Source organism: Loxodonta africana, chromosome 23 (assembly GCF_030014295.1).
Source record: "Loxodonta africana isolate mLoxAfr1 chromosome 23, mLoxAfr1.hap2, whole genome shotgun sequence".
In the NCBI taxonomy this organism is placed as follows: Eukaryota; Metazoa; Chordata; class Mammalia; order Proboscidea; family Elephantidae; genus Loxodonta; species Loxodonta africana.
The window spans coordinates 48222000-48245118 of record NC_087364.1 but is presented as its reverse complement, the minus strand read 5'-3'; the positions used below and the strand labels follow the sequence as shown (position 1 = coordinate 48245118).

Below are 23119 nucleotides of genomic sequence, written 5' to 3'. Positions count from 1 at the left end.
GCCAGTTGGTGATGGAGTTTTGTGGCGCTGGCTCTGTCACTGATCTGATCAAGAACACAAAAGGCAACACGTTGAAGGAGGAATGGATTGCGTACATCTGCAGGGAGATCTTACGGGTACGTGACAAGTGGGGACAGGCCTACCTCAATGTCTGACGGTAACGCTGGATATTTTGGGAGATGTTGAACTTTGTTTTAAACCTTCCACTGAAATTCATAAGCATACTGGAGATCTCTTTTAAGCTTTATCCTAACAATGATGGTGGTAGTGGTAGTCGTGGTGAGGGTTGAGTTGGTGTGGAGATGTGCTCTGATAGAAAAGAGAGCCATTCTGGGTACCGTTAGAGGAAAAGGTTGTGAAGGCCATGTGTACCTCCATTTAAAGGGCAACATTGGGTCAATTCCCTTACCAAGGATTCATTTCCAATGGTATTTTCAATTAAAAATCTGATTTTAGATCATAAAGAAGGGTTACACCCAAGAAATGAATTGTTTTGAGGTATTTAATCATTCACTTGAGTTTTCTGTTTGTAAAAATTATAACTAATTGATTGTAACTAATGTAGTAATGCCTTTCTATAAAGGTTGAGTGACGTTAGCCACTTCAGTACATACAACCTAGTTTAACAGACTTAATCATTTAAATCAACCGAAATAGCTGGACAAGATTTTGCCTGTTGACCGAGCTATACCCACGAAGCCTACAACTAGACAATCTGGTCCATCGTGCCTTATTTTCAGGGAAAAGAAGTAATTGGGCATATTTTAGTTTCTTCACACTAGTTTAATTTTCTTAGTACTAATATAGAAGCTGTTATATGTCCACCAAGTGTTCTTACTAGATCTGCCTTGTAATTGTTACTAATTTATAAGTCGTGCCTTCTTAATTGAAGAGAACAAAAGCTAAAACTGTTTTTCAGCACATGTCCAAAAAATACCTTTGAGAAATAGATTAAGTGTTTTGGTGGGTGGATGGATAAATGGAAGTTAAGGAAGAAGGACATAAAAACATAATGTTTTATTCATCAGATGCAAACCAGGTCAGGCAAAGAACAAATAGAAAATGAAATTTTAAGATGATAACACTTATAGTAACATAAAAATCAAATACTTAGAAATAAATTTACTGAAAGATGCAAACTACTTTTAGACTGAAAACTACAAAACATTACTGAGAGAATTTAAAGAAGGCTTAATAATGGATGAGGTATACCATATTTATGGATTGGAAGGTTTAATATTTAAAAATGTCATTTCTCGCCAATTTGATATATAGTTTCATTGCACTCCCAATCAAAATACCAGTAGGTATATTTCTAGAAACTGACAAGATGATTTTTAAAAAATTATATGGAAATGTAAAAGGCCAGGAATAGCCAAGGCAATTCTGAAGAAGAACCACAAAGCTGCAAGATCTATGATGCTAGATATCACAACTTATTATAAAGCTACTAAGTAATTAAGGCAGAGAGGTGTCATCACAGAAGAGACAAATGTCCAGTGGAACAGAATCGGGAAATAGACCCACTGACATATGGGCACCTGATCTATGGCAAAGGAAACGCTGCTGTGTGGAAAGGGCTCTTTAATCAGTAAATGGTGCTTCACTACTTGAATAGCCGTATGAAAGCATGACACTTGACACCTGCTTTGTATCACATTCAAAAATCAGTTACAGATAGATAATAGATATAACTGTGAAAGGTAGAAAAAATAAAGCTTTTGAGAGAAGACATAGATAATAGGAAAAAAGATTTCTTGAACAGAACATAAAACAGAATGTAAGGGGAAACAAGGAGGCATGACTGGTGATCTCCTTCATATCTAACATCTCCAAGTCTTAATGTGCCGTTGTATAACTTAATTTGAATTTCCGTCTGTTAAAATGTTATTCCTACATCAGCCCAGTCAGAGAGCTTATAATGGATTGTTTAATCATCCAGACCAAGAGGTCCCAAGAATCTGTCGGTTTTCCAGGGCTGGTTCTCCCCATATGCCTTCCTCTACTGCTGGGTAGCCCTGGTAGGATCAGTCATTTGATCCTGGGGTCTAAAAGCAGCAAGGGCATTTCATCCTGTGAGCACCTTTCAATGACCAACCGCTTGCAATGAGGCGATCCTGACTCCTAGTGACCCTGTGTGTGTCAGAGGAGAAACGCACTCCGTAGGATTTTCAGTGACTGACTCTTCATAAGTAGATCCCCAGGCCTTTCTTTTGAGGCACCTCTGGGTGGACTCAATTTAAGTTAGCAACAAAGTGTGTTAACAATTTGCATCAGCCAGGGCCTTTAAAATGTGTGAAAACAGCGATTTTTTTTCCCTTTAATACATTCTCCCAAATGAAACTGGTGATTGAGATAAGGGGACTCATTCAAAGGAATGTTTGATCACTGACAGGTCCCTGGTCACAGGAAGTTCCAGAGATCAACCTCTGTGGATTGTTTGAGCTCATTAAATATAACCGCTGCCTCATGTACATACCCTGGTGTCTGCTTCTAATTACTTCAGTGGTGAAGAAAAAAAGCAGTCTCAACCCCTCTCTTAAGGATTTATGAGATGTTCATATATTATGAAAACCATACATTTAAATCTGTTTGATACCTGCCTTGAGCCAAAATGACAAGATAAGAAAGATAATTTTTTAAGACCCAAACCAGTACCTTTTAAGAAGGTACTGCTTATGTTTACTTATATTCTTAATATATACGTAGATCTTTTTGGACATCAGCATTCTCATACTGAATTTCTTCAACAGGGGAATTCAGAAAACTAATTTTGCTTCTTTTTCTGTCAACTTCATCTTTTATGCTCTGCTTCTGTTGTTGTGGAGACCTGGTGGCACAGTGGTTATAAGCTCAGCTGCTAACCAAAAGGTCAGCAGTTCAAATCCGCCAGCTGCTCCTTGGAAACCCAACAGGGCAGTTCTACTCTGTGCTATAGGGTCACTATGAGTTGGAATTGACTCGGTGGCAATGGATTTTTTGTTGCTGTTGTGGAGAAAATTAAAATTACAGAAAATACAAATAATAAAATGACAACACTTGTGTGCTTGATACCTTGAATTAGCAGCATTAGCGTTGTAATCATTTGCATGAAGACTCGAATTTTAGGTTCTTTTAGATTATGATTTCCCTGAGAAACATGTAACCACCTTAGAGTAAGTCTATAGCTTGTAGAACACAAAGACTCCAAAATCAGAGTAGTTCATTCAGAAATGGAACAGTCAGGTTGGGATATCACAAACAACTGTTTTGTATAACGAACACGAAGTCACGGATGTCAGTTGCCAACAAAGGAAACAGAGACCGCCTTCCTTTTTTACTGTGAACCACTTTGGCTATAGCCAATGGGCAACTTCTTGACTAGTCTGAAAAACATTGTATTGTACTTAATTAAAATTGTATCACAGAGGTAATATTTTTTGATTGTTAAATTCAATATTGCCCTCCAAAAAGGTGGGAGTTCAGTTAAATAGAGCTAGTTTTCTGTACAGAGTCATTACAGATACACTTTTTACAAACTAGCAAAAGTAGGCAGCCCTTGCTTTTGGTGTCGTCGGTGTTAACAGAAACTTGTGTGTTTCAGAACCGTATCTCTGTGCAGTTCAGTGATACCTGAGATCAGATCTGAAGTGCAAACATAGCAAGAGCTGCCTGTTAGTTCAGTTCACATTGACCAGTTGCCTGTGATTTAGGATGGCACTGTGACCACCTGAAAGATATGAATGTAATTCTGAAAGTGTCTTTGGATAAGTTAAATTTATTTCTTCTTCTTTTTTTTGGCTCATTAGTGTCCAAAATAATTTATTTGCATTTTGGCTTATGTTCCTATCAACCTTGTCAACTCTCTACCGCTCCAGGGGCTGAGTCACCTGCACCAGCATAAAGTGATTCATCGAGATATCAAAGGGCAGAATGTTCTGCTGACTGAAAACGCAGAAGTTAAACTAGGTAAGAACAGAATCTAGTGAGCCTGGGGAGTGTAGGAATTGACAGGATTATTTCAACAGCATTGTTTTTGCTTCATTTTTTTTGTAATGAATGTAAATTTGTCATTGAATTTGAAGGTGATTGTGTTAAGAATGGAAATGAAAATGTTTCTTTGTCCATTTAACATTTCTGAAAGCATTACGAGTGAACTGGTAGGCAGGATGGTGAACAGCACCATGTGCATAACAGATGTGTAAAAATAATCGAAATTTTTTTTAGCAAAGACCATTTAGATTAGATGTGAGTGAAATGGTCTCCTACCTTTTGTAAGTGGTTGACATGGTTGCAGCTATAACAAGACAATCATGAAATCTGATTATTTTGGTTGAAAGTATCCACAGTTAGAGGTATTCAGAATAACTAGTTCCTGCTTCATTTGCCTACATTTTAAGTTGTATTTACATTGATTTCATTATAAACTAGGGCACCTCTGCAAAATGGATGCTCAGTTTCCCACTTTCATTGCATCCTGATATCCCACCTCAATCTGCCAGAGTCATCGGTGAGGGAATCCTTTTCTTTGGCGCTATCCATTAAAGTCCTTCCCATAACAGATCTGAGATTGTCCAGATAAAGTAGAGAATAACCACATGCATCTGCCTGCTTGGCATATATAAGTGAGAGTATGGATCAACAAATATCCTTTAAGAAAAGTTACAGGATATATGATTTGTCATCTGGAAAAAAAATCTTTGTATATATGACTGCTTATTTTCAAAGAGATTTAAATATCCTCTATACTTATATCCCAAACATTGGCCCTTGCCTTTTTATTTATATATTTCATTTTGACTTAGCATTTGGGGTGACAGACTTTTGTCTCATGAATGTTTTTTTAAATACAACATTATACGTTATGTAGACTAAGCTGGTAAATATGTGCCTACTAGGTAAGCTGTCCTCAGGATATTCACTCATCACTAACAGTTTTTTGTAAAAAGCATTTTATATGCCAGGCCCTGTAACCAGACACTTTTATATAGATTATCTCACTTAAATATCAGAACAAATCTATGTAGACATCATCATCTTCATTTTACAGACTGGGAAACCAAAGCTCAAAGAAGTTACTGTACTTAACCCTAGGTCACATCACTAGTAAGCAGCAGAAATAGGATGTACTCTTTGGCTGTCTAACTCCAGAATCTGAGCTCTAAACTCTTGATATCCACTAATTACTATCCTTTGCTCAAACGATTTGTGCTCAACTACTAACCTAAAGGTTGACAGTTTGAACCCACCCAGCAGCACTGCAGAAGAAGGACCTAGTGATCTACATCCCTAAATATTACAGCCAAGACACTGATCAAAAAATAACAAATGTTGGCGAGGTGGCGGGAAGATTGGAACTCTTAGGCACTGCAGGTGGCAATGTAAAATGGTACAACCACTATGAAAAATGACATGGGACCTCCTTAAAAATCTAGAAATATCATACCATCCAGCAATCCCACTCCTAGGAATAGATCCTAGAGAGATAAGAGCTGTCACACAATAGATACATGCACACCCATGTTCATTGCAGCACTGTTCACTATATCAAAAAGATGGAAACAACCTAAGTGCCCATCAACAGATGAATGGATTAACAAATTTTGGCACATGCATACAGTGGAATACTACACAACAATAAAGAACAATGAAGAATCTGTGAAACATCTCACAACATGGATGAATCTGGAGGACATTATGCTGAGTGAAATAAGTTAATCACAAAAGGACAAATATTGTAGGAGACCACTATCATAAAAACCCAACATAAGGTTTACACACAGAAAAAAAAACAACCTTTGATGCTTATAAGAGGGGCAGGGGTAGGCAGGGGAAATCACTAACTAGATGTAGACAAGTTAACTTTGGCGAAGAGAAGGATAACACAGACTATAGGGAAAGGCAGCACAACTTGAGCAAGGCAAAGTCACAGACGCTCCCTAGACACATCCAAACACCTTGAGGAACCAAGGTACTGGGGCTGAGGGCTAGGGACCATGGTCTTGGGGGACATCTAGGTCAGTTGGCATAACATAGTTCATAAAGAAAATGTTCCATATTACACTTCGGTGAGGAGTGTCTAGGGTCTTAAAAGCTTGCACATGGCCATCTAAGATACATCTATTGGTTCCATCATGTTCAGAGCAAAAGATAATAAAGAAAACCAAAGACACAAGGAAAATATTAGTCCAAAAGATTAATGGACCACATGAACCACAGCCTTCACCAGCCTGAGCCCAGAGCAACTAGATGGTGCCCGGCTACCACCACTGACTGCTCTGACAGGGTCACTATAGAGGGTCCTGGACGGAGTGGGAAAAAAAAATAACACATATGAGGAATGTGCTTCTTAGTTCAGTCAAGTATACGTGACCAAATGGGCAACACCTGCCCAAAAGCAAAGATGAGAAGGCAGGAGGGGACAGGAAAACTGGACAAATTGGGATACGGAGAACCCAGGTTTGAAAGGGAAGGGGAAAGGGTGCTGACGCACTGTGTGGATTGCAACTAATGTCCAAAAACAATTTGTATATAAATTTTTGAATGAAAAACTGATTTGCGCTGTAAACTTTCACCTAAAATTAGAAGGAAAAAAAAAAGTAACAGCTAAGAAAACCCTATGGAGCAGTTCTACTCTGTAACACATGGGGCCACCATAAGTCAAAATCTGCTCAACAGCAGTGAGCTTGGTTTTGGTTGCAACCAAGCTTGCCTTTTATTTCATACCTATTTTTGGCTTCCATAGAGTTTTGGCATACCCAAATATACCAAACACACTATGCTTTCCTTATCAATACACCTCATCCATTTACACGTGCAATTTAAAAATATAAATTCATCTTATCACCACATAAAACCTAAGATCACAGACAGTATTCATTTGTCTTTTCTTAAACAGTGGACTTTGGAGTCAGTGCCCAGCTAGATCGAACAGTGGGCAGAAGGAATACCTTCATCGGGACTCCCTACTGGATGGCTCCAGAAGTTATTGCTTGTGATGAAAATCCAGATGCCACGTATGACTTCAAGGTATGATTTCTTCATTGGTTTTCAAAACCACGTCTAACATCTCACCCTGAGACTTGCAGTGAGAGAATTCTCACGTGCCTTTGGGTTTGTGATTTATGTTATCCAAAGGGAGAACTGAAAAATATTATTTGAATTTAAAATTACAAGACATTCAAATGAGAATCTTTTTAATGAATTCACCCAGCACATCTGATTGCTTATTTGCAAGAAATTTTTGAACTATTCCTTGTATTCTTTTGAATTTACTCTTGCATTTTATTATTGGAAGATCTATTTCCATTTTGGCTATAGTTTAGTTTTGGCAAAGTATTTATTTTGATAGATTTTTATGTTAACAGAAACCAAGGTATGAACTTGTTGTCTTGGGTCATCTTCTTATGATTAGGCATAATCAGACTTTTTAATTTCTCTGTTGTTCAGAGTAATTTCTGGGGTTGCTCATCAATGAGAGAAAACCAAGTGGAATGTTCTTAGCTACTTCATGATATTTTAGTACCACATTGTGGTGTTTGTTAGAAATTTGATATGTGGCTTGTTACTTCATATCATCAACTGAAAATTTATAGTAAATTCAAAGCAGTGTTCAAGTAGAGAGGTGACAGTTGCCACTTCTCCCAAGAAGCTCTCCTGTCTTCCATCCTGGTAGCCAATCATCAGACTTATTTCAAGGTTACTACCCTGTCCACAGCTACAGTGTCAGGTGATATTGTTTTCATTCATTGCTGCTAGAAGTCAAGACATTAAACCCAAAAAAAACCAAGCCCATTGCCATCGAGTCAATTCCAACTCATAGTGACCCTATAGGACAGAGTAGAACTGCCCCCATAGAGTTTCTAAGGAGCACCTGCTGGATTTTAACTGTGACCTTTTGGTTAGCAGACGTAGTGCTTAACCACTACGCCACCAAGGTTTCCCAAGACATAAAAACTGGAGACAGATAGAATCTAGTTGCTGTGGATTTTGGGACCATGTGTAGGTTGAGATGCCCTTCTGTGGTCTTTGTCACAGGACAATCTTGGGCAACAGTTGGTATTACCTGGTTGGTTTCCAAGATACATGGACTTTTCAGGAAAGGACTTCAGTGATTATCTCTAAATATCCTCATCTTACAGATGAGGAAACTGAGACCTGAGGCCTTCACAAGACCACACCCAGTTAGTGATCTTGTTGGAGCTGGGACTTGAACCCAGGTCTCCCATTTGTCTGTTCAGAGCTTTTTCCAATATATTACATGCTCCTGTATAATGTGCTCCTATATAAACCTCCAACTCAACCAAAAAAATAAATAAATAAAAATAATCTGCCTCTGAAGAGTATATTCAAAGAATGCCTTTTATAAAGCACATTTTTAGTTTTCCACATGAAAGCCAAAATAGGAATAATGTGAGGTTATTATTGAAATCAGGTCACAAAGATGCAAACATTGCAGTGCCTTCAGGACCCACTGTCTCTGGGCAGTGACAAAATTATTTGCCTCTTTGGGGAAATGCAAGCTTGAATGTCTGAAAACAAAACAATCCCCTATAAATTTCTTCCTTCCTTTAAAGTTAGTCACTATAATAACCTGACAACAATCTGTCTGAAAGCAGCTGCCAAGTTAAAAATTAATCTCCTGCCAAAATAAATGTCATTTATTTAAACTGCTAATGATAAGCACATTTGAATAATTTAATTTGCAAATCCCTCTAGAGAATCTGCTACAAAATATAGGTCCCAGACCAGATATGTGTATCATAATTGGCCATAAGCAATTCTTCAACCTGTAGTTACACTTAACCAAGTGCCAGTGAGTCTGTATGGTGGGCCACAGATATTTCAGGCTATAAGATATCATGAGGAATCAGAGTGCTTCAAACTTTGACCTTGAGCTTAACCTTTTAAATATTTTGACTGGCTGTATTATATATGGGACTTTTGCTTTGTGGCATGAGGGAGATTGCCAGTAGAGTAACTAAAAGAGAATTTCCTTCCGGCCAAGCCCAAGTTCTGAATTCACCTAACATCTTGGCCCTGTTTCCTCAGATTATGGCTCAGGAATATAGTTGGGGATCAGTGAAAAATTTTGCAGACCAAGTAGGTAATGGGCACAGCCTGGTATGTGAGCAACCACAGTGGGCATCGGGCTAAACAGCGTGATTTCAGAGGTAATGGAAGGTCCACTTGACTCTAAATGTAACTTGAGACATTAAAATTTGCATTAATTTCTGCATCTTTTATTAAAAAATAAAGAACCCTGATGGGGAAAACTGGCTAAGCTGCATCAGTCATTTACACCTCAGTGTAAATGAATTTATCGGGTCTTGTCATGGGTACAGGTTGATAAGAGGGAGGAAGAAATTGTGGCGAGAGTATGAGTTGCACTGGTAACTTGTTATGGGTAAAAGAAGGAGCATCACAAAAGGGTAAATAAGGAAGACAGGGCAGAAAGGAAGGTTTAGGAGTTCTTTGAAGATTCACTTTAAACACTTCATTGTTTGTGGACCAGCTAAGAAGCTGTTCTTTAAATAATCTTTCTATTTTATTTTTTGGCATACCTTATATCTTATCCTTTTGTTGTTGTTGTTGTTCAGGATTCTTAGGGATGCAGTCTGTCACCAGAGGACAGCTTGACAATACTTTGACTTCCTAAATAGTTCCTTCACCTACTTAGCACATATTTACTGAGTGCACACTGGGTGTAAGAAACTAACCACACTGCAGTTTATGACTAGAGAGTTATTTTTTTCCCCATCAAAGCTCAGAGGGCTGTCCCTCTGTGTATGTAGCCCTTTGACCTGGCCATGTGTTCCAGCCTCACACGCGGATGTCACACTGCTGAGTTCTCATGTGGCACAGACACTTGCAACCTAGAGGGCATATTTAGAATAAAAGATGGGTTGAAGGCCAGAGGACTTTGTTAGGTTCCCCACCACAAAAGCCCTTCCTTTAAAATAAAGATAGAATGCAAAAAAAGGGGGGAGTACAGTTTGATTTTTATTATTTCACTATTTGATTTCTTATTTATTGACTATTAGAACTGCCCCATAGGGCTTCCAGGGAGCACCTGGTGGATTTGAACCACCAACCTCTTGGTTAGCAGCTGTAGCACTTAACCACTACGCTTTTTATTATTCGATTTGTCTAAGTGTCTTTAAAAACTGTGATAAATTAATTTAAAAAACCAAAAGTAATTCAGTGAAATAAGGGCCTTTGTCGAAAGTCATCTGAAGAGCTCCTGGTTTTTATTGCAATCTGGTTTTGTCTGCTATCTACTGGGCACATTAAGTAAGCAACTGAAAATAAAGCCGCCCCGAAGGAGGAGCGCCAGAATCTTACTCTCCTGGTGTGTTCACTTTCCCCAAGAGGCCCTTCCTTTCTTGTTTTCAAAAATTCTGTCAAAACACGTCAAGGGAAAGGAAAGGTTTCATTTCCCTGATAAGTACGTGGGGCAATAATGAAAGCTTTCCCACTTAATAATATGCGTTTGAGAGATTTGAAATTAATAAAACGGTTAAAAATTCCTGGGTGGTTTAAATTGTTATTTTTTAAAGTTACTTTGAATTTCAGTTGGATAGGATTTGTCAGGTCTTTTATAGTCCGACACATTTATTGATTTAACAGAACCACCCACTCAAGAAAGTTCTCCACGGTCAAATGCTTATCAATAAGGACCTGGTTAAGTAAAAACTAGTGTCTGTACAATGAGCTACTCCGCAGCTATTTAAACAATGAGGAAATATGTATATATGGGGTATGGACAGCTCCCAAAGTACAGTGTTAGGTGTAAAACAACTTACAGTGTGGTATAGGTTGTATAGTCTTACTCTCTCCCCTCCCTCCCCCTCACTCTCTCTCTCCCTGTATATATGTAAATAAATAAATAAATAAACCTGTTGCTGCGGAGGTGATTCCAACACATAGCGACCCTATAGGACAGCGTAGAACTGCCCCGTAGGGTTTCCTAGTCTGCTTTACAGAAGCAAACTGCCACAACTTTCTCCCACAGAGCAGCTGGTGAGTTGGAGCCACCAACGTTTAGGTTACCAGCCGAGCGAGTGTTTAACCACTGCACCACCAGGGCTATATATATACATATAAAAGAAACCAAACCCATTACCATCGAGTTGATTCCAACTCGTGTATAAACCAAACCAAACCAAACCCAGTGCCGTCAAGTCGATTCCGACTCATAGCGACCCTATAGCACAGAGTAGAACTGCCCCATACAGTTTCCAAGGAGCACCTGGTGGATTCGAACTGCTGGCCCTTTGGTTAGCAGCGGTAGCACTTAACCACTGCGCCACTAGGGTTTCCAACTCATCTCTAGATGTACATAAATCTGTAACCAAAACCAAAAACCTGTTGCCGTTGAGTCGATTCCGACTCATAGCTACCCTATAGGACAGAGTAGAACTGCCCCATAGGATTTCCAAGGAGCACCTGGTGGACTCGAACTTCTGACCTTTTTGGTTAGCAGCCGTAGCTCTCAACCACTGCACTACTGGGGTTTCCATATAAATCTATAGCAATGGAAAATCTAAAAAAACCTTACAGTTTCCCTCTGAATAGGGCATGTGGATAGAGTGGGGAACATACAAACTTTATTTCATATGTCCTTCTATCCCGTCCCAATTGTTGTCACAAACGGGCCTTGCTTTTACATTAAACTGGTAAAGTCAGAGAAGCACAATGAAATGGCATGTTAATCCTTCACCCCCGGGTTCCTATCCTCAGGCCCCCTCTGTGCAGATGTTGTATATTATTTTGACTGTACTAATAGTCTAAAAAAAAAAAAAAAAAATTTTTTTTTTTTTAATAGTCTGTGGTGCAAGATGTCTTGTGAGAGAACAATATACAAATTGCAGAATTGGTGCATCTACACTTAAATCAAACCCTGGCCTCTATCTACCAAGCTTAAAGCAAAGGTCCTATTCCTGTTTGGTCAGAAGGAAAGTGTGACGCGGATAGCATCTTACCACCAGTGGGAAACTGGAACTTCTACCCAAAGTATTCCTCGTGGCTCCATTTCGCATCCACCTAATACAGAATCCCTAGTCAGCCGCTGCAGCCTCCAGGTAGCATGCTGATTCCCAGGTGAAGAGAAGAAGCTATTTCTGGTACATTATCATTTTGGTCAGATGACAAATATCGGTGGACAAGGGACTAAAGATTTCTACCCTCGGTTTGTTTTATATGTGAAATGAGATTATTAATAGCTACCTTTGCTTTGATACCCTCAGTAACCTTGAGCTTACCACCTGAGTTCACCTACACAACACAGAGTGTAATGAGAGGCACCATAGTGAGTAGCATAGTGAATGAGAGGCAGACTTTTAAACTCACACGGGACTGGTTTACGATGTAGACTTTGCCTCCTGTTAGCTATATTATGTCAGGAAGTTATTTAACCTCTCTGAGCCTGTGTATAATGGGAATAATAAATGGTATATTATAGGGTAATAACAAAGTGAGTAAATGTATATGAAGGGATTAATCAGTGCCAAGCATTTTGTAAGTACTCAATACATAATAGTATTTGTGTTTATGTATAAAATTACTGCTATTTGGCCATTTTTGACCCAGCAGTTGTACATGATTCAACCTCGTATGTGTTATATACGTCTGGTTGTCTATTTGTGTTGAGCCAGATGTGCTTGTCTATAAATTCTACCTGTAGATTAAGGTGAATTCCTTAGAGACCACACACCATAAATATAATTTTCTTTTTCCAACTGAACTTTTCTGAAAAGAGAATAAACTAACCACAAATAAGTTATCCAACAAAAGACAGTTTTCTGGTCTGTGAAACTTGGTAGAATCCACTATGCCAATTGTGCCCATTATGAAGCTTTACCTCTCAACTTACCACCTTTCTCTCCTCTGCTTTGGGATGACGGGACTAGGACTCTGTCAACCCCCCGACCCACTTAGAGGTGCCTTGAAGACAGGCATGGCGATCTGCTTCTGAAAGATCACAGCCTTGAAAACCCTACGGAGCAGTTCTACTCTGGACACAGAGGGTCGCCCTGAGTTGGAAACAATGTGCTGGGAACAGGAACCTCTGGCTTCTTCTTAGGCTCTGCCGATAGGGAGCACCAGTGGGAGCCTAAACTGCAAGGCTGAAAGAGGAAGGAGGACATGGCCTCTTCCTGTTAGCTTCCTGTACGCTTCTTCTTTATGTCTTCCTCATCCTAGTGATTTCTTTGAGCACCAGTAAGTAGCAAAGCTCATTGCCACCTTACCTCGCTCAGGTTTGCTGGTTGGACTGAGAGTTGAGAATAACTGGTCCTAAGTAAGAACCTACTGTGTGCCCTCATCACACCAGGGAGTTTGCATACATGATCTTACTGAAGTCTAATACCAATCTTGTGGGATAAGCATTCTCTTTTCCGGTTACAAGTGAAGAACTGAGTTCAGAGGATTGAAGTGGCCCTAGGTCACTGAGCTAGTTGTTGTGTCAGAGGTGAGAGCCAGACCCAGATCTGTCTGGCTGCCCTGAGTAAGTGCTTCCTGCCACACTGTGCACACTGAGGTCCTTTTCCTGTGTCACAGTGCCTCTCTTTCCTTGCTGGGTTGTTCAGCCATCTGAGAGTGATGCTTTTCTTCCATGGCAGCCCAGCCCCAGAAGGAGTACTTTCGCGTTCTGTTCACGTTGCCTGGGTGCCAGCTGGACCCCCACCAGCCAGCAGCCGTGTGCTTGCCTACGCCTCCTAGAGGCACTAGAATTTGTCTCTGTTCTCTCAGTAATGCACACAGGACTGGGCTATCAATCATGCCACAGGCCAGGCTGTGCAGTACCTATGGAATAATGAATTACCCAGCTCCTGCCAAAATGAGTCACACCGTGGCCACAGAGGAAACTTACCTCTCCCTCACTGTCCTCCTCTTGTTCTTCCCGCTTCCCTTTCTCGTCTCCTCTGACCTGTCTTGCCAGTTGTAATTGGTGCATTTTCTCCTGTATTTCAGCTCTGAAGCATCTTTGGGACTTGCTAATGTCTCTAAAGGCTTAAACAAGGCCCGTCAAGGACGTTTATTGCTTTCTGGCATGGGCAGTTAAGCATAGCTTACAAGCAGTTTTGGGCATATATGGCCAGGAATACAAATGTTCCTTTTGGAAAACAAGAGAATACCAGCAAAAAATGATCTTAACGATGATATCAAAGGAAGGCTTAAAGAAGACACAGTCTGTACTCTGGACATGTTTCTTGGCAAAGGATGCACACGTACTTGGGATGGATGGTGTGAGCTTTGGTTTGAAGGGGGTGGTTTGGGGGAAGGCTGCCTGAGATGATGTGTAGTGAAGAAGGAAGCAACTCTCTTCACTGACCAGTTCTGCTTCCTGGGAGATTAATCCAGGATCACCTAACAAAAAGTCCTCCCTGTTTCCCTTCTATCAAAATACACTTCTTCAGAGAATTGCTGTATATATATCATTGTCACTTAGGAATGCTTTTGGCTGCATTTATTTTTCTTATGTCACCAGAAGTCTGGAGGCAGGCAGTCTACTGGTGTGGTAGCTCGTTGACGTCTTTAAAAACCCAGGCTCCTTCACCTATCTGTTCTGTCATCATTGCCTTGTGGTTGCAAGATGCTTGTAGCCTCAGCTGCAACTGTAGTTGCAGACATCATGCCTTCATCCAAGGCTCTAAGAAGTGGGAAAGAGTTGGCAGGACACGAACTGTCCAAAAAAACCAAACCCGTTGCCATCGACTCATGGTGACCCTACAGGGCTGAGTAGAACTGCCCCATAGGGTTTCCAAGGAGCGGCTGGTCGATTCAAACTGCCAACTTTTTGGTTAGCAGCTGAGCTCATAACCACTGTGCCGCCAAGGCTTCACACAAGCTGTACTTGCCCGTTATTTCAGGAAAAGCAGAAGCTTTCCCAGAATCTCCCAGAAGACGTTTGTTTTGTCTTACTGGTCAAAACTATGTCACATCCCTAACTGCCATTCCTAGCTTCAGGAAAGTCTGCATAAGCAAGTATTGAGGTTTTCTATACTCTGAAACAGAGGCAACAGGGGAAAGAAAGATTCAGAATGCTTGTTGCGTGAGCCAGTAAAAAGTGCACCACAATCATTTGGAAGAAAATCGTAGAAGCCTAATTTGGGCAGGCAAGGGCAGTACCACCAAGAGCAGAGGAGGAGGGAGTTAACACCTTGGAGCTCCGCTGTGTGCCGGCTTTATGCTCGGCAGCATACCTTCTTGCACACATGTCCCAGTTACCTCCATTTTGCAGAAAGCTAAGGCTCTGAGCAGTGTCCTGCATGTCACTAAATTAGGAACCTGAATTTGAATCCAGGTTTGCCTGACTTAAAAGCCTGTTCTCTTTCTATCGTATATGCTGCTTCAAGGAAGATGAGGCCAGTTTCCTAGCACCCAGATTTTGGGTTTTTTTTTTTTTTTCACTGAATATGAGTACCTGCATTCAATCACCAATACTTTGAATTATCTGTAGGCTAAGTAAGAACCTGATGTAATTATTTATGTGCCCAGTGGCGCAATGGTTAAGCGCTCAGCTGCTAACCAAAGCTTGGCAGTTTGAACCTACCTACCCAGCCGCTCCGTGGGGGAAAGACGTGGCGATCTGCTTCCCTAAAGATTACAGCCACATGGGATCGCTGTGAGTCAGAATAGACTCAATGCCACCCAACTACAAGAACAAGAAAAAAATTAAGGGGTGAATACTCAAGTCCTTATATTGTGATGATGATTTAAAGAAAACTGGCCTTGGAGATAGAGCCCTGGTGGCACAGTGGTTAAGAGCTCAGGCTGCTAACCAAAAGGTCGGCAGTTCGAATCCACCAGCTGCTCCGTGGAAACCCTGTGGGCCAGTTCTGCTGTCTCATGGGGTCTCTATGATTGAGAATTGACTTGACTGCAAAGATTTTGGGGATTTTTTTTGGTTTGGCCTGGGAGGCAGGAGACCCAACAGCTATTAAGACCTGGTGCTGAGTTGCTCAGTGATCTTGGGCAAGTTACTTTCCCTTGTCTGTTAAATGATGGGTCCTTGATGATTTCAAGGACTCTACCACCCCTTGGGCACTAGGTTTTGCTCCTTTTTCTTACATTCCTTTCATTTGCTCATTCATTCAGGGAGTATTTATTAAGGGCCAGGCACTGTTCTAGATACTCAGAATATACCAATTAACAAAACAAAGATCTCTGCCCTGTGGACCTTATATTCTATCTTGGGGGTTGGGAGTAGGAACAGGAGGAGAACAAAAAAATAAACACAAAATATAGTAAGTTAGTGAAGAGTGAATTATATAGTATGTTGGAAGACGGTAAGTTCTCTGGGGGACAAAAGCAAGAAAGGGGAAGGATGATCGGAAGTGGGGAGAGGTTGCAGTTGTCTCCGTTGAGAATTTGGCATTTGAGCAAAGACATTATGGAGCAGAAGGAGTTAGTCAGCACATGTCTGGGGTCAGAGCTGCAGGCAGAGGGAAGAGCCAGAGCAAAGACCCAGCTACAGAAACACGCCTAGGTTTTTGAGCGTTTACATCTCCCATCTGAAAGGCCTGCCCTGAGTCTCTTCTTACCCTGGTGCCAAAAGAATGTGACCAGTGTCACTGAAGAACTTGTGTAGAAATTGTTGAATGGTAACCTAAACTGTTGTATAATCCTTTACCGGAAAACACAATAAAATTTTATTTTTAAAAAATTGATCCTGCCGAGGCAGTTCAGGGCTTTGAGCCTGGGCACCACCTTCATACTTGTACCCGTTTTCACAGTAGAGAAATGCTTGGTTCCTGGGGACACTCAGGCAGTACATCCAGGGCCTGGAGACGCTGGAGTCTCATCAAAATAGCTCAGGTACCTTTTGAGCCAACCTGCCATTCCCAGCCTGATTTAGCTGTATTTCCTGTTCAATGCCTCCTGCATGGCAAGTGAGTCAGTGCCTTCGTCATGTCCCCCAAATGAGTGTCTCTGTTGGTCAACCATAAAATCCCAGACACAAGGGAGCTGTGTTTGCAGCTTCACCGGTGACTGCTCCTTAGCCAACCTGTAATGGGTTGGGCTGGCCCTTCCCCATTAGCTCTGGAGGTGGCTTCAGTCACTTGCTGGACTATGGAGACCTTGAGTGTGTTTTGTTTCTTTTTTAAAATAAAAACCTTTGAATGTATCTTGAAATGTAACGAAGAGAGATGACAAGAGCTGCCTTCTTAAGTTGTGTTATGTGAGAGAAGCTATTTGGACGCTAATAGTGGTATAAAGGTGTGTTGTTATTCCCATTTAGACTGAGAACCTATCACATTTATATGAACATGTTGAGGGTCCATAAATTAAAGAATCTCTCTTGGCCCTTGTATGGGGTTAGTGGGTAGATTGCTACACCCACTAGAAGACCCGCTTGAAGTTGTGTGGGCCTCTGTCTGGGTGTCACACACAGGACATCAAGAAGGTTAGTTCTTGGGAATGACTCAGCATGGATTCCATAGTTGCCTTTCAGTTATATCTCCTTTTCATGTGGCCTTGACATTTGTTCAAAGAGAATACCAAGAAAATTTAACTTTGATTTCTGTAATCTGAATGAATTACAAGTGAGGCTTTAGAATAATGTATGGAATGCATGAGGTGTTTAAAATGGAAGCATGTTGAGAATTTATCAGGATTGTAGGCCATTGAACCAAATTCCACATTGTTTTCTTACCAATCTACTGGAAAGCAGCAAGCATCTTCTCGGGATTCCCCAACTTGGTTTCTGGGTAGAGGTAGAAGCATTAGCCTAGAAAATTCTGAACAGGGTATAAAAGTTAGTCTGAATATAAGAAAGAGTACTGGTGTATACAGATCTCTGTTTCACATGTGAGTCTGCTTAGATGATACAAGATATTTTTACATTCATTCAACAAATATATTGAGCACCTACCACTGTGCTCAGCTCTATTCCAGGCACTGGAGATACATAAGTGAGCACCATCAAAAAAAAAAAAAAAACTCCTTGTTCTCATTTTATTAGGTTAAGCCATATAAAATTGCCCTTTTCGTACATTAAAAACAGTTGAATATATACATACACCTACCATATGATCCATTCCACTGAGATCCATTCTACGCTGAGGTATTTACTCAAAAGAAATAAAAGCATATGTCTGTACAAAGAGTTGCATTGGAATGTTTTAGCAGCTTTATTCATAATAACCCAAAATGGTAATAACCCAAATGTCCATCTGTGGTGTATCCATAAAGTGAAATACTACTCAGCAATAAAAAAGAAACAACATACTGATAAATGCTATAACCTGGGTAGACTCAAAAACATTATGCTGAGTGAAAGAAGCCGGACACAAAAGACCACATATTGTACGATTCCATTTATATAAATTTAGAAAATGCAAACTAATGCGTTGGCAGATCAGTGGTTGCCTGGGGATGGGGGTGAGTGTGGGAACAGGAAGGGACAGGAGGGAGAGACTACAAATGGCCCAATGGGATCTTTGGGGTGATGGATATGTCTACTCTCTTGATTATGGTGATGTTTTCATGGGCATGTATGTATGTCAGACCTTATCAAATGACATACTTGAAAATGTATGCAGTTTACTATATGACAATTATACCTTAATAAAGGTGTTTAAAAAATTGCAGTAATTTCATGTGGTCCAAATGATGGATAAATTTTAGTGACTAGTTAACTAAAAATACCTTCTATTCATTTTTCATACATGTATTGAAAACTTGCCCTGTGTCAGGTGCCGTGAAGGGTATTGTCAATGAGAAGTGAATAAGGCAGCTCCTGCTTTTAAACTTTAGTGGGGGAAATAGGCTTGTCAGCAGACAGCTGAATGGTTTTCCCACAGGCAGTTCTAAAGCCATTACCGGGTTTAACCAAGTTGTTCTTTGTTGATTGAATTTTTGCATGCATCTGTGCCTTCCTTCTTTTTCAGAGTGACTTGTGGTCTCTGGGAATCACCGCCATTGAGATGGCAGAAGGTGCTCCCCGTAAGTACAGCTCACTTCCTCCGCGGTGAAATCTGTTGCTGGTCTGCCCGGCGGGCACTGGAGGTTCCTGGCCAGGAGCTGTGGTAGCTTTACTTCTGCTACACTGAGCCCTGCATGGATTCTGGCTGGCATGCTTAGAAAGCAGAGTCACCTTAAATCAACCAGGAATTCATTTCATCTCAGAGTGGTGTGAGGATCTTCTTTTCATGAGGAAAAACAAAAGACAAGGAAAGCAAACTTCGGGGAGTCCTGTTTCTTTTACAGATTCATTGTATAGTTTATTCTTGAGTTCCTCTTTGCCTAACGTAAAACCAGGACCGATCCACAAAGATCACTCCAGTTTAGGAAAATCCAAAGCCAATGTTCAGAGCCTGGGTTATGCAAATGCTTGTACTTAATTGCAATCACTCATATGAAATTTCTACCGTTTAGATTTTTAGATTTCTCCCTGCTGGTATTTGAGGCAGAATGACCACTTCCTTGAGATGTGAAGTACTAGCCCTGCAGCGTGTCTCCACCTGCCCTGTGGTGGCTCTGAGAACTTGGCTCACAGATTTCTGGTATAGGAAGCATAATGACTGTGGGCCCAGTTGCTGGAATGACCCCAAGATGTACCTCCTAAGGGCCACTCCAGGCAATGACAGGTAGTGGCAGGGATACTAAGGCAGACCCTTTCCTGAGAGCCACATGACTCCTTTGTAGGCAGCTTTGACCCAAGGGATCCTCCTATGACTTTGCCAACCCGTCATTAAACTTCAGGACCATCTAGACCACTTCCACCAACCCTCTCTCCCTCTCTCCTTCACTCAGAGCCAGACTTACACTGAAGTATGATGGCTCTCCCAGCCTTCTCCGGCCCTTTCCTTTCATGCAGGGGTTTTCCCAATAAAATCTTTAATGTCTAATCCCACCTTAGAGTCTGTTTCCCAGAGGACCCAGACAAAACAGGCCCCTAGTTTACATGACAGGTTGTTATACAACTTCTTACCTTCAAGATATCATAGTCATGTTATTCCTCAGTCTGGAGTTGGTAGAATTCATCTGTAGCATGATCGATTTGAGTATTTGCTGACAAAATTCCTCTCATTCACAATGCTAATAGGCATTTGTGAATCAGCAAAATAATATACTATAGTTTTAAAGTTATTATCATTCTTGATGAGTGATAGACTTGGCTAAAAATAAGATTCTACCCACAGAATCCTTTGACTTTTAGGGAAAATAGATTCTTATTCTAGGTACAAAGAAAAAATAGTCTGAGATGTTTGAAAAGTAAACTAGTGAAATACTTTGACTAAAACGAGAAAGTACAAGTGTTTTCTCTGTAGGCAATGATGTCGTGTGTGCAAGTTGAGATCTTTTTATAAATTTGTTTTCCTGATCTACTCTATTTGACTTAATCCTGTGCTCTTCCTGGTGCCAGTGAGCAAAAAATCCTCCAATCATGGAATCTGCAAAGCTATTCAGGTTATCTGGGAATACAGAGAGTGCATTCTGGTCTAGTGCTTTAGACTCTAAAAGTCTACATAGCAACCTTGTATTTGGATGAGCCTTCAGTTTATAAGCAATAGACTATGGCTTATCAAATATATTTTATGACTTAGGTTTTGACTCATTGAAGATAGCTCACCATCTCCATTATAATTGCTATCCTAATGTTATTTACTTTGAATCTCATATGGCTATTTACAGCAAGGATAACTGTTTGTCCACCTTTTAGTTTCTTTAAATATTAAGTGAAGATATGTTCACTGGAAATTTTAACAGTTATCTATTTGACATGTGTTCCATTTTATGAGAATCCTATAATTAGACAATCAGCTCTTAAATGTGTACCAAATGGGAGTGTTCTAATGTTCCACCCACTGCTTCCAGCTCATGGTTGGACTCCGGGAGGCATCTCAGCAGCGCTGTCTGCACAGCAGGATGGGCTTGGCCTGGGTTTGGCCTCCTAACCCAAGCTGGCCCCTGTTTTGGTCTCTTCCAGCTCTCTGTGACATGCACCCCATGAGAGCCCTCTTCCTCATCCCCCGGAACCCAGCACCTCGCCTGAAGTCTAAGAAGTGGTGAGTTCAGTCTTCAGTGTTTTTTTCACTTCTAAGGGTGGGGTTTTCCTACGATTCTCCTTTGGATTAGCTCAAATCTGCTCACAGAATTAAACTAATACAGACTGAAAGACTTGATGGGTGACTTTCTATATCTTGTCATTCACTTTAAAGTACATATTGAGTACCTACTATCTGCACAGCAAGTCTTTATCCTCACACCTACAAGGTTAGGAACTATAGTGAAAATGTGTTGTGGAGCCCAATTAACAACATGCAAGATCTTTAAAATCCCCACTGTTAATTTCCTGGCAGCACAGAGTCTCTTACCAGAGAGAGTCATAGTACAGGGAGTCAGCCCGCTAGATTGGCTGACTTCTCTTCCTTAATACAGTAGTCGAATTACCTAAGTGAGCTATACACACAGGTGCACGTGAATGTGCACACACCTGGTAGTATGCAAGATGACGTTAGCTGATATGTTGACGAACATTTATAATTTTGTTTTTACTGTTGCTTTATGGCAGGTGATACAGGGTTTTTACTTTTGGCAGTGATACAGCCTTTTCTTTTAATATACTTACTCATGTAAAACAATAACTTAATTTAAAGAAAAATACTAAATAAACACTGGTGGCATACCGGTTGAGAGCTATGGCTGCTAACCAAAAGGTTGGCAATTCAGATCTACCAGGTGCTCCTTGGAAACTCTATGGAGCAGTTTTACTCTGTCCTGTAGGTTTGCTATGAGTCAGAATCAGCTCAGCGGCAATGGGTTTGGTGGTATGAGGGTGTAGCAAAAATTGTGTAGGAGGTGTATGGCCAAAGTTTGGGAAACAGAATGCTGCAGGTTGGGCCCAGTGTTAGACTTTTGACTTTTTTGGTTTACTGTATGAGAATCTTTGTGTCTTACGATTCAGTAACAAAAATTCATTGCTCCCTCCTTTCTCCATTTGGAAATGATATATCTTCCCTGATGTAATCTTGAACTTTTGGGCCCCATTGTACTGGGGGGCAATTCTTGGATCACTTGTGACCTCTGCTTTTCTAGAGATAGATTCTGGGCAGCTAGGCCATGAAAGGACATGACCCTTTTGCCCCTTTTTATACAATTTTCTTTCGGTCCTTTGACTGGAACTCCTTGTGCTCCCACCCACCCACAGGTTAACACCTCACCTTATAGAAAGTTTTTATTAGTACTAGTTATCTAGTAATGACATAGGGGCAATGGTGGCTCAGTGGTAGAATTCTTGCTTTCTATGCGGGAGACCCAGGTTCCATTCCCAGCCAGCGCACCTTATGCACAGCCACCAGCCTTCTGTTAGGGAAGGCTTGCATGTTGCTATGATGCAGAACAGGTTTCAGCAGAACTCCAGAGTAAGACAGACTAAGAAAAAAGGCCTGGAAATCTACTTCCAAAAATCAGCCAGTGAAAACCCTGTAGATCACAACAGTCTAATCCTTAACCGAAGGTGACGATGGCATAGGGCCAGGCAATGTTTCATTCTACTGTGCATGGGGTCACTATGACCCAGGGGCCAGCTTGATGGCAGCTAACAGCAATGACAACAGTAATGACATAGTAACCCTGGATAAACAAGAAAAAGGCATCTTACACAGAGAGAGATGGAGACAGCCTGAAAAGAGATGACAGCCTTGGAATTGTCAGGCCTATGAGGAGAGAGAGTGAGAGTTGCTATTGGTAACAAGGAGGAGAAGCACTCCCTGCCCCTCCTCCTCTCTCCAGAGGGTCACTGTGGGACAAGAGACTCACTGTCTCCCCAGCAACAGCCTCCCATTGGGCGCCGGGGCAGCACGTGATCAATGGAGTGCCCAAAGGCTCTGCTGCCCCCCTTCTCCCTGGAACGTACTCATGGAGAGAGGAATTTAGCTCAGTTCTCGCCCCTGGCAGCATCAGCAACACCACAAAGCCCTCTGCTGGGTTTCTGCCCACCCTTTGTGCCAGGCCTCCCAGTGGAACCTGCTGTATATAAGAGGACCTCTTTACTCTGGTCCCTGCCTTCCTTCTCCTCTCCCCTCTCTGCTGCTGGACAGATGTTACAAGCTTTTCCATAGTGAAGGACAAACAGGCCATTCACACATGTGTTTTGTTTACTGTGTGTCCACATACGGTGTTTTAAAAC

At 41.1% G+C, this 23119-nt stretch overlaps 1 protein-coding gene across 4 annotated transcripts in view; it reads left to right on the top strand.

Annotated features, from left to right (window-relative positions):
- Window positions 1–23119, top strand: part of TNIK (TRAF2 and NCK interacting kinase) — a 482068-nt gene that overhangs the window by 329231 nt on the left and 129718 nt on the right. For all 4 annotated transcript variants that reach the window (XM_064275470.1, XM_064275471.1, XM_064275469.1 and 1 more), the window contains exons 5-9: window positions 6–116; window positions 3858–3948; window positions 6878–7008; window positions 18876–18930; window positions 20918–20996. In XM_064275470.1, the coding sequence (XP_064131540.1) occupies window positions 6–116; window positions 3858–3948; window positions 6878–7008; window positions 18876–18930; window positions 20918–20996 (467 nt within the window). The remainder of the gene's footprint in view (window positions 1–5; window positions 117–3857; window positions 3949–6877; window positions 7009–18875; window positions 18931–20917; window positions 20997–23119) is intronic.